The 17,677-nt window shown below is 40.1% G+C and overlaps 1 protein-coding gene across 3 annotated transcripts; it reads left to right on the plus strand.

Annotated features, from left to right (window-relative positions):
• The first annotated feature begins 8,701 nt into the window (after positions 1 to 8,701).
• On the plus strand, positions 8,702 to 17,674 carry LOC133911898 (uncharacterized). Of its 3 annotated transcripts, XM_062354360.1 has the most exons (10): positions 8,702 to 8,908; positions 9,588 to 9,670; positions 10,836 to 11,775; positions 11,854 to 12,229; positions 12,747 to 12,846; positions 13,444 to 13,665; positions 13,930 to 14,051; positions 14,387 to 14,830; positions 14,947 to 15,713; positions 16,906 to 17,674. In XM_062354360.1, exons 1-10 carry the CDS (start codon positions 8,777 to 8,779, stop codon positions 17,413 to 17,415), a joined length of 3,696 nt encoding a protein of 1,231 aa, XP_062210344.1. In that variant the 5' UTR covers positions 8,702 to 8,776; the 3' UTR covers positions 17,416 to 17,674. The 3 variants fall into 3 exon arrangements, with proteins under 3 accessions (XP_062210344.1, XP_062210341.1, XP_062210343.1); XM_062354357.1 differs by having other exon boundaries at positions 10,836 to 12,229; XM_062354359.1 differs by having other exon boundaries at positions 10,836 to 12,169.
• Positions 17,675 to 17,677: the final 3 nt, after the last annotated feature.

Raw genomic sequence — 17,677 nt, forward strand, 5'->3', positions numbered from 1 at the left:
TGACGTCCACGTTGACGCTGAATAAACGCTCTCTTCACCGACACTTGCGTCTACCACTTCGACGGCACCATACCCAAGTTGCCCTGGCTGACTTGTCGCCACAGCAGTGTGTTGCATCAGCAGCGGCGCACTCGCTCCGACACGAGTCCTCCTAGCGACCCACAAAGTCACTCCGACACCCTCGGTTAACCCGGGTACTATGACGGCTCGTCATGGGTTACCCCCTTCTTCAACGACCTGACGGTTGGATCCACCTTGGACGACTCCTATCCTCCACGTGGTGCAAGCGCCATCCTCACCACTCCCGCAGGTGAAGGGATTTCAACGAAGCCCTCTACTCTGGATGGCCACATCTTCTGTCACTACATGACCTCTGTGGTGAACCGCCGACCCAGCCTTCGCTCGAGATCTTGAACCCTGCCATCCTTGGACTTTCACTTCAGGGCCCACATCAACGGCGGTATAGGTGACTCGACCTCCTCCTCCGATGGGGAGGGGTACACCCCGCGCTAAATGGTGAGGCCACGCGACGGCAGAACAGAGGAGGTGGTGCGGTGGCGTGGCGAGCGAAGCGCGGCAGGCGAGGTAGGGTGAAACCCTAACTGCCGAGTCGTGCCACTATTATACGCCGCGCGAGCACCCCTCCTCCTAGTCAGCCCAGGCCCATGTTATAGCCTCCCTCCCTCCTCGTGCCTAGCTGCGCGGGCCGAAAGGCCGCCTGGGCTTCGGCCTAGGTTCCCTCGCCCCCATGTGCCAGTGCCAGCCACAAAGGCCATAGACCATTTTGCAACAAAAAAACCCCCGGATTTCTCACAATTTGCAAGATGGTCCAACTACTAGTACCATGTATTAAGTACTTTTCATGTTTAGGTCCTCGATGTTGACTATAATTACATTTAGTACTGTTTGATGTTGTAATTTAATATTCCAGACCCTGTTTTCTAAAATATTGTATAATGTTCAATGTGTTTTCTTCATGCATTCCCTATAACATGCAATTATGTTTATGACCACTTAAATTTTGCAATTGAGATTCATTTTCTTGCAAGATTATACAGTAATTCACTTTAATTAAGCCCAAAGAGCTTTTATACCCAAAAGTGCTTAATTCAAATAGAATTACAATGCAAAATAAGATTAAGTGATTACCTCGATTTAATATTTGTGAAACATAAGGTAATGGAGATATGAATCTACTGAATATTTGTATATTATCCATAATTACTGTGAGTTCTACATTTTATCATCTTGACAAAATGACTACCTTCAATGTGCTCTTCCAAATATTATATTTAGAATAACACAAGGTAATAGGAACATAGACGTCTACTGATAAATGTCAGATTATGCCTCCTACTACTACGAGATCTACAACATATTTGGTGATTATCCTCAACGTGTTAGCTACATAATTTGAGATATACACTATAAAATTCAAGTCTCAACTTGATTGTACATATTTTGCATCATTATTACAACAATACCATGATGATTTTTAATTTACCAATAGTAAATTACTCAAATCTATGGTTGAAATCTATGTAGGTCAAGATGACCAACTACCCGATATGGGCAATGGACGTCAAGGTCAACCTTGCGTCCTGCGGAATGGTAATGACACTCCAACCTCTCTAATAGGGAGATCCACCACTCACAGATCAAGTTAAATATGTTGCATTATATATAATAAGACACCATGTTTATCTGGATCTCAAATCTGAGTATCTGATGGAAGAAAATCCAAATATATTGTGGCTAGCTCTCAAAACAAGATATGAACAACAGAAGACAATCATTATACCTAATGCAACTCGTGAATGGACTCATCTCCAACTCTAGGATTTCAAATCCGTTGGAGATTACAATCATATTGTTCATAAAATATGTTCTAAGTTGTGTTTTTGCAAAAAAGAACGTACAGAAGTGGAAAAGATAGATAAAACTTTATCTACTATGCTTCTTGCTGATAGTATCTTACAGCAACAATAGCGTGCAAGAGAATACCAAGTTTATTCTGACTTGATATATATATTACTTCAGGCTTAAAAGTATGATGAACTTCTTCTAAGGAATCATCATCAGCTTCCAATAGGCACTGCTCTTTTACTTGAAGTATATTCCAATGTCCAGAATAACAATAAGTTTGATGGCTCTTCTAGAAGCCAACCAATAAACTTTACAGGTAAACGCAAACGCAATAAAAAGCAGAAGCACCGAAAAAGGGGAAAGACATATCTAAACCCAAATTTGACAAATCTAATGTTTGGCGCAAGTGTGGCTGCTACAAGCACACTACTAAGAAATATCGAACCCCGAGACATTTAATTGATCTCTACTTACAATCTGTGGAATGTAACCGACCTGCTCAATGATAGAGATATGAAGTACACTTCAATATTCAAACTGACACCGCCAAGGACGTTAGTTATTCACAACAAGTTTCATAAGAACCAAGTGATAATCAGACTCTTCAACTGCTAGAAGATCTCATGAGCATGGAAAACATAATCGTCGGATTTGCTTCGCATGACATGTTTAGAGACCTCATTTAGTCTCCTAATTCCGAAGATACTATATTATCTACGTCTATTAGTTGTTGTAATAATAAGTTGTCATCATTATGTATTGTATGTCACAATATTGTATCAGCACTTATGGTACTAAATAAATTTTATATATATTCTATATATTTGATAAATAATTTCATATTAAATTCTTCAATTCTATATATAGATTTCTACGAGAGTCAATCTGATGGAGTAGAAAATGTGCCTTATAAACAGTTGCACCACAAATTGTATACATAGGAAAACAAATTATTTTCAAACTCTACTAAGGTACAAGGAAATGTTTTGACAATAGCTGAACGCGATGCAATAATTGTTGACTCAGGTCGTGCCATAATTACTCTCCCTATGGATACTCAAGTTATAATCGAGGATGCTTTATTGTATCCTGATTCAACTCGTACCTTACTAAGTTATAGAGATATCTGCCAGAATAATTACCATATTGAAACCCATAATGACAACAAAGAGGAATGTCTCCTCTTAACGAAAAATAATGGATATGACAAACAAGTACTTGAGAAAATTCCCTCTTTATCATCAGGATTGTACTACACATACATCAAACATGTAACAAATGTTGCGTATAAGGTAATTTTTTAGAATGTCAATGCATTCCAAACTTGGCATGATCACCTTGGTCATGCCGGCATAGGGATGATGTGAAAAATTATCGGTAATTTTATTGGTCATGATTTATTTGATGCTAAATTTCATCAATCTTCAGATTTTATATGCACTACATGTGCCACAGGGAAGCTAATTTTAAGGTCATCCTACCTTAAAATTCAAACAGAACCACTCAAATTCCTTGAATGCATTCAAGGCAATATATGTATTCCTATCCAACCATTAATTGGACCATTCAAGTATTTCATGGTTCTAATAGATGCATCTACACGATGGTCTCATGTGTGTCTCTTGTCCATATAAAACCATGCATTTGCCAAAATAATGGCTCAAATTATTAAATTATACGCATATTATCCTGAAAATCGAATTCAATCTATTTGAATGGACAATGCTGCAGAATTCTCCTCACGTGCCTTCAATGACTATTGTATGTGAAAGTGCATCTAGGCCCCCTTTATGGGTTTTGGCTAAATGATGACAAACGATTAAGGGACTAATGAGTTTATCGCGATTATAAACATGTTTTAGTCCCATTGAAAAGGTTAAAAAAAGTTGGCATCCCTCAAAAAGAAAAGAGAAGCGGCATGAAGAAACTCAGTAGACTTTAATTAATTTTACTTTTGAATTTGAGTTTAGGAATGCCGTACTATCAAGAGGGATGCATTTTGATAGTCTTGATGATGTCTCGGTGCTCAAAGTATCCTTTTAAGACCAAAAGTTGAGAGACACAATCACTCACGGATACCGGAAAAAAGTGCAGAGTTGTTTGAACCTAGAGTCTCCGGGTTAGCCCAGATACTCCGAATTCTTTTAGTGTCCCGGAATCTCCGAGTGAGACTCCGAGAGAGAGTCTCTGTTTGGCATAAGTGTTAAAGACGGAGTCTCCGGGTTAGCCCGGATACTCCAGATTTTGTTAGTGTCCCGGAATCTCCGAGACTCCGAGAGAAGAGTCTATGTTTGGAATAGGTGTTAAAGCTGGAGTCTCCGGGTTGGTCCGGAGTCTCCGGGTCCTGATGCTTCCGGACCCTCCGGGAAGGCTCCGGACTGAGATATCAACTGTATTCACAAGTGTTACCCGGAGTCTCCGGGTCAGTATAATTGTCCTGTAACGGCTAGTTTCTAACAGGGTTTGGTGCGTGTGTTTTATGCTACCCGGAGTCTCCGGGTGAACCCGGATACTCCGGGTCTGTTCGAAAAGTACTGTAACAGCTAGTTTTGGGGGGAAGGGTATAAATATCTCTTCACCCCCTCCATTCAATGCTGCTGAACTACCCGTGAACAAACACCTCAAAAGCATTCAATACCCCTCCTAAACCCCTCTAGTGCTTTGATTCTTGCAAGATTTGAGAGTTAGGGTTTGGGGAGTGAAATCTAGAGCTAGAGAGCAAAAATCCAATCTTTGAGCATTTGAGTTCTTCACCAAGCCTTGATTTGCATTCTTTACTCTTAGAGCTTCGTGCTCCTAGATGGCAAGGCGTCATCCTTAGAGCGCCCAATCTTTGTGGAGTGCCACAGGAAGTTTGTATCACCTTTGATTTGAGTAAGAACCCTAGCTCTATCTTTGTGATCGCTTGGATGAGGATAGGGTTGAAAGAGATCAGGCTCTTTGTGAGCTCATCAACGGAGACGTAGGCACTTGTTTGTGAGGTGGCCGAACTTCGGGAACAAATCCTTGTCTCCATTACTTTCTTGCATTTTACTTGTTCTAGTTGATATTTGGGGATTTGCCCCAATCTTGTTGCTTGTAAGTATTTGGGTGCAGGTCGTTGTTGAAAAGGGGCATATACATCTTATAGAGCATGTGGTAACTCGTAGACCAAACTAGACTTACTTAGGTTTACTTTGATTTTGAGTTCTAGTATAGTCCGGATAATCCGGGTGAACTCGGATACTCCGGAACCCAGAGTATCCAGATTGAGCCGGAGTATCCGGGCACTGTCTAATCCGCTGCGAAGTTTTATTTTTCAGAAACGCTTATTCACCCCCCCCCCCCCTCTAGTCGACATCAAGTACTTTCAGTATAGCCCTAGGAATTCAAGTTCAGTATTATGTCCCATATGTACATACTCAAAATAGTTTGGCATGATCCTTTATCAAGAGAATTAAGCTCATTGCATGACCCTTATTACAGAATTACAATTTACCAACTTCTTATTGGGGTCATACAGTTTTACACGTTGCATATCATAGTACTTCCCCTTTACAATTAGTACGTAGAAATCCACCAAGTATTTCTCATCTGCATAAATTCGGTTGCGCTACATACATACCGATCTTACCACCGCAGCGTACATCCATAAGCTCACACAGGAAATTGGAGATCTACATGGGGTATCAATCTCCATCCATCATTAAATACCTCGAGCCCCTCACAGGGGAATTATTCACAGCCAGTATGTTGATTGTATATTCAATGAAGACCATTTCCAGACATTAGGGGGAGATTTCAAGTACCAGAAAGAATGCTAGAAAATTAATTGGAATGTCCAAGGCATTTCCGCCTCAGATCCACGTACTCAAGAATCTGAACTTCAAGTTCAAAAAATAATCAATTTGCAACATATTACAAATAAACGGTCATATGCATTTACTGACTACAAAGGTATCACAAAATCTTATAATCTTACAAAAAAATATGCCTGAAAGAGTGAAGGTAACAATAAAAATCACTCAACTGTCTATTCAAAATAAGATGGGGAGAAGTACAGCCACAAAGGAGGATACAGCTTCTTGTAGGCGCCAAAGAAAACATAGGAAGAAACCCTCTGAAATAGTAAGTACAAGTCAACCTTAAGTTGGCAGACACCCAATGTGCAATATACACTTAGTGGATGGGCAACATCCACAACCTAGCTCAATAGTGAACTCAATTAATGATACTGTGACATTGGAATACCCCAACTCAATTGTATTAGGAAATCACGAACAATCACCAAGAGTATAAGAGATTTCCACCAACTATCTAGATTTTGGAGAATCATATGATTGAATGACTACAATTGTTGACACATATTTCTCCAGTATGATTGCAAACAACCTCCAAAATAATCCAGATCCTAAGACCATGACAAAGTGTAAACAACGCTCGGATTGGACTCAATTGAAGGATACAATCCAAACAGAGATAGCCTCGCTCACAAAAAGAGAGGCATCTACAAAAGTAATACCTACACCTCCAAATGTCTTCCCTATAGGATTCAAATGGGTTTTCATCCGGAAACGGAATGAGAACAACGAGGTGTTAAGATACAAAACAAGGCTTATAGCACAAAGGTTCACGTAGAGACCCGACATTGATTTTAATAAAACCTATTCTCTAGTCATGAGTGGAATCACATTCCGATATCTTATCTCATTAGTAGTTCAATCATCTATATATGCAGTTGATGGATGTAGTGACCGCATATCTATATTGGTCACTTGATTCGGACATATACATGAAGGTTACCGATGGAATCCAAATTCCGAATCCAAACGCAAATCGCAACATATATTATGTAAAGCTTAATAAGTCATTATATGGCTTAAAGCAGTCGGGACGAATATGGTACAACCGACTTAGTGAGTTCCTTCTGCATAAGAGTTACTCCAACAATGATGATTATACATGCGTATTCATCAAGAAAATCCTCGATAGGATTTTGTATTATCTCTGTGTATGTTGATGACCTAAATATTATTGGCAACGCACAAGATATCGATAAAGCATGTGATCATCTAAAGATGGAATTTGAGATGAAAGATTTAGGTAAAACTAATTTTTGCTTGGGTCTACAAATCGAGCACCTTCCCTTAGGAAATATGGTACATCAAGCTGTCTATATTCAGAAAATATTGGAGAAATTTAATATGGATAAATCATATCCATCTAAAACCTCCATGGTTGTTCAATCTCTAGACATAGACGAAGATCCATTTAGACCATAGAAAGATGTAGAAGAGATACTAGGACTTGAGATTCTATATCTTAGTGTCATTGGAGCACTTATATATCTTTCAAATTGCACTAAGCTTGATATTGCGTTTGCAGTAAACTTACTAGTTAGGCATAGCTCTGCTCTAAGTAAACATTATTGAGCGTGAGTCAAGAATATCTTTCGATATCTCCAAGACACCAAAGATCTTGGTATATTCTTTTAATTTCAAAGAAACTAAGATTCAAATATGATTAGATACACTGATGCTGGTTACTTATTAGATCCACACAACGCCATATCATAGACATATTTTGTGTTCCTATATGGTGGGACAATCATTTCGTGGAAGTCTTCCAAACAGACTATAGTGGCTATATCCACTAATCATTCTGAATAATTACATTATATGAGGCATCACGTGAATGCGTGTAGCTTCGTAGAATGATAAACCACATACAACAATCATGTGATATTGATTTCATTAAATCACATACAATTATCTATGAAGATAACGCTACTCGTGTTGCTCAGATGTAAACATGTTACATAAAGAGCAATATCACTAAGCATATTGCCCCTAAATTATTTTATCCTCATGAGTTACAACAGAGTGAGGAGATAAATATCTTGCAAATTAAATCTTGTGATAATCTCCAATATTTATTCACAAAGTCCTTACCAACTTTGACATTTCAAAAATATGTTTATGGTATTGATATGCGACGACTTTGAGATTTACAAGAATCAGGGGAGTATCCTCCTGAATTTAACATATTCATACATCGTATTGTACTATTTTCCCTTTATGAGTTTTACTTACAAAGTTTATCATAAAAGTTTTTAATAAAACAATATCTATACAGATCATATATTATACCTCTTACTTTTCCTACCAGGGTTTCTAAATGATGAGGTATATAAGACATAACTATTGTTCTCTAAACTCGCTTATGGATTTTCCTTTTTATAAGGTTTTCTCATATGGGTTAACAAAGGGAAATAATCAATATATACTATATTATTTTCTCCTTATTTTTTCTGAATTTTAAAAGAGTTCTATCATCATATCACTACTACTATCCTCATATATTTCCACAATATTTTTGGATGAGTTTTCAAGATGAAATATATAAATACATGAACCGACATCGATCAAAAGAGAGTGTAAGAAATCAAGTGTTCTTCGCTTAACCGTTGGACAGTTACTCCCGAAGGCTGATTGATCGAATAGACTAAATAATAATTCAAACTCTTAATCTTTCATCCCTCCCGAACGGACACCTCATCAACATATATATATATATATCAAAATTAAGAGTTTAAATCATTTAGTCTACCATTTTACATTACAAAATCTAAATTACTCTCAGCGCACCTCACACCATCCGCCGGACGTGCACGCCGTGAACCTGTACATGACAGCATGGACCCACCGATGCAAGACCCACCTGTCAATATGCTTCTGTGCGTGGCGCAGAAAGCGGGTAGAATTCGTCTCCCGAAATAGAAACTGATGTGGGTCCCACGCCCGGAGCAGAAGAGACCCTTCCTCTCCTATTGCGGGAAACCGTCTTCGTCCTAGGCACACCAACAATTCATACACACGCGCGACACAAAACCCTCTCTGTCTCTCTGTGGGTGTGGCGATCAGGGGATCCAATGGCGCAGGCGGCGTGGCCACCGGGTAGGCACAAACCGAGCCCTAGCCACGCCTCCTACCGGCCGTCGCCGGCGAGGCCTCCGACGCCGCCGGCCGCTCGCCGTCCCGACACGCCACGGAGGGCCGCGCAGGTGATCGTCCCTTTCCTCCCTTCTCGGGGCGACCGCGCTGCACGCCACCTTCCCCAAAACCTACCGGCGATGGCGGTTGCTTAGGGTTTTCTGTGGGGGTTTTGTGCGGTGTGAAGTGACATGAAGCGGGTTTGTTGGAGATGCCTTTTGCCATGCTTGCTTGTGGAGGAGTTTAATCATGACGGAAGTGAAGATTTTTTTTTCGCAGAGCATCACGAGCTCGATGCGCTTATGCACTTGATTTCCTATCCATCATTTTTGTATAAGATCGCCTGGTTTAGTAATGTGGGTTTTGCATTTAGTTCTCTACTAAGTTGCAGCTTGTGCTTCACCAGGTTTTGGTGCCGGATTTTGATCATTTCTATTGGTAATTTACCAGTGCGACATCAGTTTTTTCCCAGGGAAACATCGGCTGTTGTGCGATTCAGTTCTTACGTTTGTGTTGTGCATACCCCTAACAAATGAAGTTTAATCTGTGCTTCTCTCACCTCTTAGAATTAGACTCGATCTCTTACTTAAACATGTTCCTGTGAATATGCACTATTATCCAAAAAAATAATAATGGAGCCATTACTTATTTATGTTATCACTTATCACTATCTCATATCATGATTTTGAGCACATCTACCGTATGCTGTGTTTGAATCAGCTTTTTTATTGGCTTTGTTCTACTATTCAGGACACACCTTGTGCAACAAGTGTTGATGGAAGTATTTCAGGAAATATGACCCACAGTCAGTGCAAGGAAGCTTCAAAGCATACGTAGGCCCCTTTCTGCTTATTTCGTGCTTATACTTTGCCAAAGAAATTTATATAGAGTTTATTTGTGTTAGTCTGCGTTTTAGCTTGTCAAATTTGCAGAAGATTTTCCGTCAATCATTTTGATTTTTGTTTACACTTCTGAGAGTAAAGACTATAACGGAACCATCAGTTTGTCAATGTCTTTATTTTTTCTTTGGTGCAGAAATATTCTACAATTTTCTGAAGTGTCCAGATAGCTTGTAATATCATACAAACTGGATGTATTTATAGCTACCATATAATTGACTGGTTACTTGGTTAGAGCTTTATCGAACGTTGATCATTCCAACGAGTTTTTAGTTGCCCACTAATCTGTCTATAACATTAACGATGTCCTCAGATAAACTTGTTCATTCATCCATGTCGACTTCTGTCATATTTTTCAGGGAAAGAAATGTACACTGATTTATTGCATTGTACCTGGTCTAGTATATTTGGTTTTGGCTGGCCAAATGGTGTTCTGATATTGGCCATTTTGGAGTGGCAAATTTCAGAACAGCTACATTTGAAGTTGTCAATATACAATTGTTCCTAAATAATCAGCGCATGTAGGTTTTTACACAATTTTGGTCGATAACTACAAGAACTGCGAATGAAACTTAGCTTTGATATTACTTGGTATCTGGTTGCTGATACTCAAGAAGGTATCTGATATCTACCTTTTGTATCATGTTATTCACTGTCGCATTGTTAGAATAAGATTCTGAGAAAATGCCTGTTCAGATAAGTTTCACTGCATGCATTTTTTTTTTGTAATGTATTTTTCAAAACTCTGGGCATAGTTGATTGTTATTCTGGAAAATGTAGAGGTGTATCGGCATGTGGTATACTAGCTTCTTCCAATTTTTACGCTTTTTTTTTCCTCGAAAAGTGGAGGTATTTGTGTTTTGTTATTATATGGCACTATATCAGAACTTGGGGAACATGGTGTCACACTGTCATTTAAGCCTTGCATTTGCTGTTTATCTGTGTAAGCTCTTTGCAGATTATTAAGTCATCCTGTGGCCTGATTTGTGTTCAAATGCATTTATCTTTTACTTTGCAAAATTTGGAGTTTGATGCTATTTCTAGCTGTATTGATTTGACAGTTGATAGTGATTGTTTTATCTATTTCGAATCATTCCAGACAGAATGAAGTTCATCACACTAATGAGGCAATGTCTAGAGCCAAGGGAATTTTAAGACCAGATTCTTCAGATAAGCACAAGATGCCTAGATCTTCTGGCGGTACATATTCAAAACCTGATGCAAGAGTGAAGCTAATTCCTGCAGAAGAAATCACTTACGTACAACATCGGAAATCATATTGTAGAACTGCTGGGTCAGTCGGATTACAGAAAAGACATTGCAGACGAAGTGTGACACCACCTCCAAGTTCACGTAAAGTGTCTCTTGTGGGATCCATGCCACACGTTCAAAAGCCTACACCATTAGCGCCATCCTATAACACGTGTTTACCTCCTAAGAGGCTCGAGACTGCTGAAAATGGACACTCGTATGTTGGGGGAAACATAACAAGCTCTGTCACTCAACGAATTGCTTCTCTTAAGAACCATGCACCACCAAGTTGCAAATCTTCACAGCCTTCGAGTAATTCTTTGAATACTGATGCTTTTGCAAGAAATCTTGGCAGAATGGATATTACAGAAGCATTTTCCAGGTGTTATGGTTCACGTATTTCACATTCTCAAGGCCAGGGCTCCAAAAAGCCGCAAGCTAGTTTTCCAAAAGAGGCAGCGATAAATCCTATCTCGCCTAGTCCCAAGCAACTGCTTGCTACACATTCAAGTGGGGATCAACTTGGTACAAAGGCAGAATCTTCTTCTAAGAGTGTATGCACACCTGAGAATGGAGAGTTGTCTAGTAGAGGCTGCAATTTAGCTACTAGAAGTACTGCAGCTCCTGTCTTGCAACTACCAATTGTGGAGCCTGCATTGCTAAGCCAAACATCTGTGTTTGGTAAATATCCAGATAGAATAAGAACGGCTGCCCCTATTCTGCAAAAACCAATTGTGAAGCATGTATTGCCTAGCCCAATATCCTTGCTCAGTGAAAGGTCGACTGAGGTATATCCAAACAGTAAATCAGAGCTTTATACCAGCACAAATTTGTTTAATGTAAAATGTGACCTGGCCTCTCTGCAGCACAAGAACACTCCAACTCACAGCCCACAGTCCATGACTCCTGCACAATGTAATGCATTGTCAAAAGGAAGAAACCCTATGGCATCAGCTAATGGTGACACTTCTTCAGGTGAAAAGTCCAATGAGGTATATCCAAACAGTAAACCAGGGCTTTGTACCAGTACAAGTTTGATTAGTGGAAAATGTGACCTGGCCTCGCTGCAGCACAAAAACATTCCTCCAACTCACAGCCCGCAGTCCACGACTCCTGCACAATGTAATGCATTGTCAAAAGAAAGAAACCCGGCGGCATCAATTACTGGTGACACATCTTCAGGTGCAGTGAGGATCCTAACATGGATGACAGCATCTCAGCAAAACTCTTGTGGAGATATGCGTATAAGTTCTAGCTTTACTCACATTTTGAACGTTTTACCTTATTGAGATTCATGTGTCATTAGATTGCCCAGGTTCTCTAGACTATCTATGGAATAAAGTGGCATTACTGTTTTAAACCCAAACAATAAAACATACTTCTGCATTCAGCTGTTTGTTTAACGCTTTAACCCATGCTGCAACATAACATGCTGATTATTATTATTATTACTATGCTAATCTTGACTGGTTTCTGTTCATCTGTTTTCCCTCGAATGAGTTTTTATGCCTGAAATAGTCCTACATGTATTTGCTTCACTAAGTCCCTTTGTTACAGTTGTTTTTTAGTTTTCTCCTTTGGTTTAGTAACTCGTGTTAAAGACTCCCTTCTGTCTTTATGAAATGACGCATAAGCAGTTATTGCTTGCTTTTCCTTCGTTAATAATAGGGTAAAAAAGAGTTGAATAGAAAACAAGAACTTCTTGACATTTAAGTGCTGAATGACTTTCCTTTTCACTATTGCTGATTTTTGTTTTCAGAATCTCGTCATGAAAGCATTGGTATTCAGGAAACTGGCGGACCAGTAATTTTACATACAAAGCTGCACAAGAAGCATTATCAGTCAGAAGCCCGTTGGAAGTAAGGAATAGCTTATTGTGCATTTGTCTCTCGCCTTGTGTATGCGTGTGTGTGTGTGTGTGTGTGGATGGAACCACTCTTATCCAATGGATGGCAATATGAGATTGTACTTTGCTTCTATGTGAAAGTAGGCCGATTTTGTTTTTCCACCACCGTAGTTTGCATGTTACATGCCCTGAATATATCTTTCCACCATATTGAATAGAAGTTGATTTTGGTCTCAAGTGTAGATTTCATAGATACCAGAAGAACATTTTCCCAAATTTGATATACTAATGGCATGAGTTGGTCATACTTTTCAATAAGAACATTAATTACTGTGCTATAAACCATGAACCTTGTTTTCTTAGGTTGTGAAGTTAATTCCTAGCATAGCAGTTGTGTGCAACAGAGTATCGCTGAGCTGTTTGGAGCTGTCTCATGACTTTCCAGTAATTATCTATGCGAGTTATATCATAACATAATGTTCAAGGAATACAATGATACCCTTTCTGTTATATGGAAGTGTCGAATTTTCTCTAATAATGCTATGTTGTTTTAGTATCCATGTACTTTCCTTTCAGATAAACATTAACATTAGGCTTCCATTTTCTTTAGGGGCAACTTTCATGTTACTGGAGAGTTGAGACATACTTGTGATGGACTTGAAGCCCATTTCCCTTTCGAAATTGATGTAAGAGTATATGAAGCTTCAAAGCAAATGCCTAAAAATTTAAATCTAGAGGCTTTACCTCTTTCCCAGCTGTGGCCAAAAAAGTTCAAGATGAAACCCCCAGATGGTCCGGATATCGGACTATGGTTCATAAGCAGTCACAAAAGGTACGTGTACTCCAATCAGCGTAGCTTCTATTGATTCTGGGTAAGTATCAAGTTCCATGTATGTCAATTACACTTATATCGATTACTGTAAGTGTCTAAGACTATTAAGTGATTGCATAAATGTTAAAACGTCTTCTCTAGACTTCAATTTATGCAAGCGAGTTCAGGATGTTTAAGCCCTTGTTATTTAAGAGTGTCTCTGAACCTGTGCACTTATCCACACAAGTATGTTCTGTTTGATACACTTAGCAATTTTTATTACAGGCCGCACAGGAGTTTCGATCATCTTCTTGAAAAAATTTCTTCACGTAATGGCCTGTGCACCAACATAGGTGATACTGAATTGGCGATATTTTCATCCAAGTTACTTACACCAGACCATCAGAGTATGTTTGCATGTTCTTACAAAGTTCTGTTTCCATTACTCATTTACTCATCCTTTTACTGTTCTAAAGAGAATAAGAAATTTATGAATTCCACCATGGTTGACAAGTTCTTAGACTGGTGTTTTTGCAAACTGATGTATCAATGTCTTTTGCCTACCTTTATTTGGTAGTAATACTCACTTGGAGATTTTGTTGCTACTGTCGTCAGATGGCTTTGAGCTCATGTAGTTTGCATGTTCATGTTTTAACAAACTGAGTTTTTCTTATATCTATGAAAAACTAGTGTGCATGTATTAATTTGTCATATAACTTCTAAAGGATTATTATTGTAACAGGGAAGGATGGTAAATTTTTCTTTTGGGGTGTTTTTGGGAAGCGTCTCAGAAAGAAGCAGTGCCAACCTAACAATCATATTAAAAATATGAAGATCAGCAATCCCTGTCAACCAATTGGCATGAAATTGGATGTGACAGAAGGCAGAGACAGAGAGAGTGCCAAATCTGATAATGGCATGACATTGGATGCAAGAGGAGGTGAAGAGAGAGATATGGGCAAATCTGAGGAGATCGACAATACAATGGATGTGACAGGAAACGAAGTGATGGTGAGGGACAAAAGTGAGGAGATTGCCTTGGTACTGGATTTGACAGGAGGCAACAAGACTGATAGGGTGAATGAATGCGCGACAGTGATCAGAACTCCTGATTCAAACCCTGCATCCAGTTCCGCAGCTCCTGCTGCTTCTTTCCTGGACGGATGCTGCAGTCTTGACTCTTCAAGTAAGAACACTTTTGTAGCTTGGCAGGTTACACTATTCCACTGATTGCTGCTCAAAGTCTGTTTTAATCAATCCTCAATTTCTGATTAAGCTTCTTCTGACCTTATATTTTTACAGATTCTCTGTGTCAACCTGCTATCAGATCTTCATCTGACTCGGACCTTGTGTTGGACACATCTTCAGGGTTTTCTCTTGATTTACCTCCTGGCTTCACGAAAGTTCACTCTCAGCTTAGTGCCGGAGCTACTGCTGTATCCTGTATCGATGCCTTTCCCACTGATATTCCCCCTGGCTTTACTGAAGCTCATCGCCAGCTCTCCACCATTACTTCTGCTGGACCAGAAACCGGTGCTTCTACCCCTGTCACTGAAAAGAAGTCCCTCGTTAGTTTGTCTCCAAATGTTCCCAGGCCTGTTAGAACAATAGTGCCACCTGGATGTACTGCACTACTTGCAGTGAAAAAAGAGCCTGGGTCGCCTGCAGTTGATAAGGCCATAGAGAAGCGAATGCCATCTTCCTTTGCATCTGGTGCATCTTCAATCAGTCTAGTTTTGGACACTCCAGGATTCCCTACTGATATTCCTCCTGGCTTCACTGAAGCGCATCGCCAGCTCCCCACCATTACTTCTACTGGACCGGAAACTGGTGCTTCTACCCCTGTCACTGAAAAGAAGCACCTCGTTAGTTTCTCTCTAAATGTCCCCAGGCTTGTTAGAACGGAAGTGACACCTGGATTTACTACACTACTTGCAGTGAAAAAAGAGCCTGGGTTGTCTGCAGTTGATAAAGCCATAGAGAAGCGAATGCCATCTTCCTTGGCATCTCGTGCATCTTCAATCAGGACAGCAGGAAATGTTGGTGTAACGAAAATTGGGCATTATGAGGTACAGAGTTTATTTCCACTGTTTTTCCCTTTGGAGATCCTATGTTCTCTAGTAACCTTTTTTTAGCTGTACTTTAGTGTTGTGTTAGCCACTGTCCACTTGTCTCATATTATAGTTAAGATACGTTGCGTAATGTTTTATGTGTTGCAGTGCTTAAGCTTGCCAGAAGACAGATTTTGTGTTATGTGTGTACGCATGCATGGGCTTTTACATAACCATTATTGCACGTCCAAAATGAAAATACCGCTTTAAGACTTTCCAATATGCTACTGGCCTACTGCCAGTAAGGAAAAAAAGAACTCATGCTTCCTGATTTTGTTCAAACCAAGATAAAATGTTTCAAGGCTTCCTCATAGTTGGAATCTCTTGCTAGTCCTTGGTTTGGTTAATGCAGTTAAGCTGTAATGTACTGTATAAGCTAACCTCGCCGTTTACTTATTACCTTGAAATTTTATTCTTTATGCATGTAATGCCAATTTCTAGTGGATCTCTTTGATGCCTGCTTCTAAAAAAAAAACTCGACCCTAGAGGAGAGACGTCACGAAGGCATTGTCAACTATAGGTCGAGAAAAGACCCCGAAGGCCGGCTACCGCTACCCAAGGGCATCACTGAAAGCGACTTCATGACCACCTAGGACCACACTGAAAGTGACACATAGCGAGAGACTTTTTTTTCCAAAACCAGGGTTCAAGCCTCGGTCAGTTGCCTCACAACTGGAGGACCTACCGCCGTGCTATGAGCATGTTCGCCTCACAATTGGAGAACCTACCGCCGTGCTATGAACACGTTCTCTAATGTCTCCTAATTACACTCACTATGTCATGTTCTAGGCACATAGTCCATTGCATGCACCCAAATACACAGGGGACTACATTTTCTTTATAATTTGCTACACAATATAGGCACCTGCCTTTTAACACCAATGTCTCCTCTTTTTTGAAGTGTTTTGTGTGAATAACCTAGACGTACCTTTGGAGTAATTTACTGTCAGATGCACGCTGTCAGATGTCATGCATAAGAACAAGCGGTAGGCATGTAGTAAACTAGTAATTAAGTGTGCACAGTAACACACAATTTTGATCCCTCACTTTACATTCATAGCTGACAAGCCATGTTGTCTATGCATATAAGTTTACAATGGCTTTTTTTTGTGTGTGTGGCTATAAGTTTACGGTGGCTATTTATGTACAGGTAAGAGCGGAACCAGATGAAAGCTCAGAGGAGCGAGAGTTTCCAAGGTCCAGGCTGCTTTCGGACATCCTGGAGCTCTCTTCAGCATTTTCGGATGGCAATTCAAGCGATACACCTAATTCTACATCCAGAAACCGCACAAAACTTGGCAGACCTGTATCAGCACACTTGCCTGACAAACATCGTGAGATGGAGGCACCTGAAAAACAGGTGCATCGAAGAAAGAGAGGCCCCCAAGAACCACCCGAGCCGTCTCCTGCAGATACCACCACTAAAAGGCCGAAGGTGAATGGGCGTATCGCACTAAATGGTGTGAATCGTCAAGCACTGAATCCCAACCGTGATCAAGGGAATTGTCAGACAAGATGCAGCTGCGCCTCTGAAGGTCGTGTGGCACCTGCGGAAGGGCCAGGGTCTTCGTTGCCAATATCATCGTCAGGTGATCACCTCGGCAGCGAGAGCATTTCCTGCAGGTGTGTTGCATGCGGCGAAGAATTCCCAGCTCAGTGATTGGTGGGATTGCTCTGAGAAATGGTGTTATGGTGCTTTCTACTTTCAGGATTAAGCATACTTAGACTCTCTGGCATGTGGCGCCATTGCTGTATGCAGCTTTGGATACTGCCTCTATGAGGATGTTATGTCCGATACGTCCTGATCTGACGGCCGTTTGATTGAATGTTCTCTTTTGCAAGCATGATTATTGGGTTATATCAGTAGAACTGACTTAATGTGAATCATTAAACTTAACATACTGAGCTTACCGACCGACATT

Source organism: Phragmites australis, chromosome 3, assembly GCF_958298935.1.
Source record: "Phragmites australis chromosome 3, lpPhrAust1.1, whole genome shotgun sequence".
In the NCBI taxonomy this organism is placed as follows: Eukaryota; Viridiplantae; Streptophyta; class Magnoliopsida; order Poales; family Poaceae; genus Phragmites; species Phragmites australis.

What these genes read in the sequence shown, in the direction of transcription:
- LOC133911898 (XM_062354357.1), top strand. Translation starts at nt 8,777, where the DNA reads ATGGCGCAGGCGGCGTGGCCACCGGGTAGGCACAAACCGAGCCCTAGC. An exon ending in AAACTCTTGTGGAGATATGC is followed by an intron (nt 12,230 to 12,746) that starts GTATAAGTTCTA and finishes TTTTGTTTTCAG; the next exon opens with AATCTCGTCATGAAAGCATT. An exon ending in CTGCAGTCTTGACTCTTCAA is followed by an intron (nt 14,831 to 14,946) that starts GTAAGAACACTT and finishes ATATTTTTACAG; the next exon opens with ATTCTCTGTGTCAACCTGCT.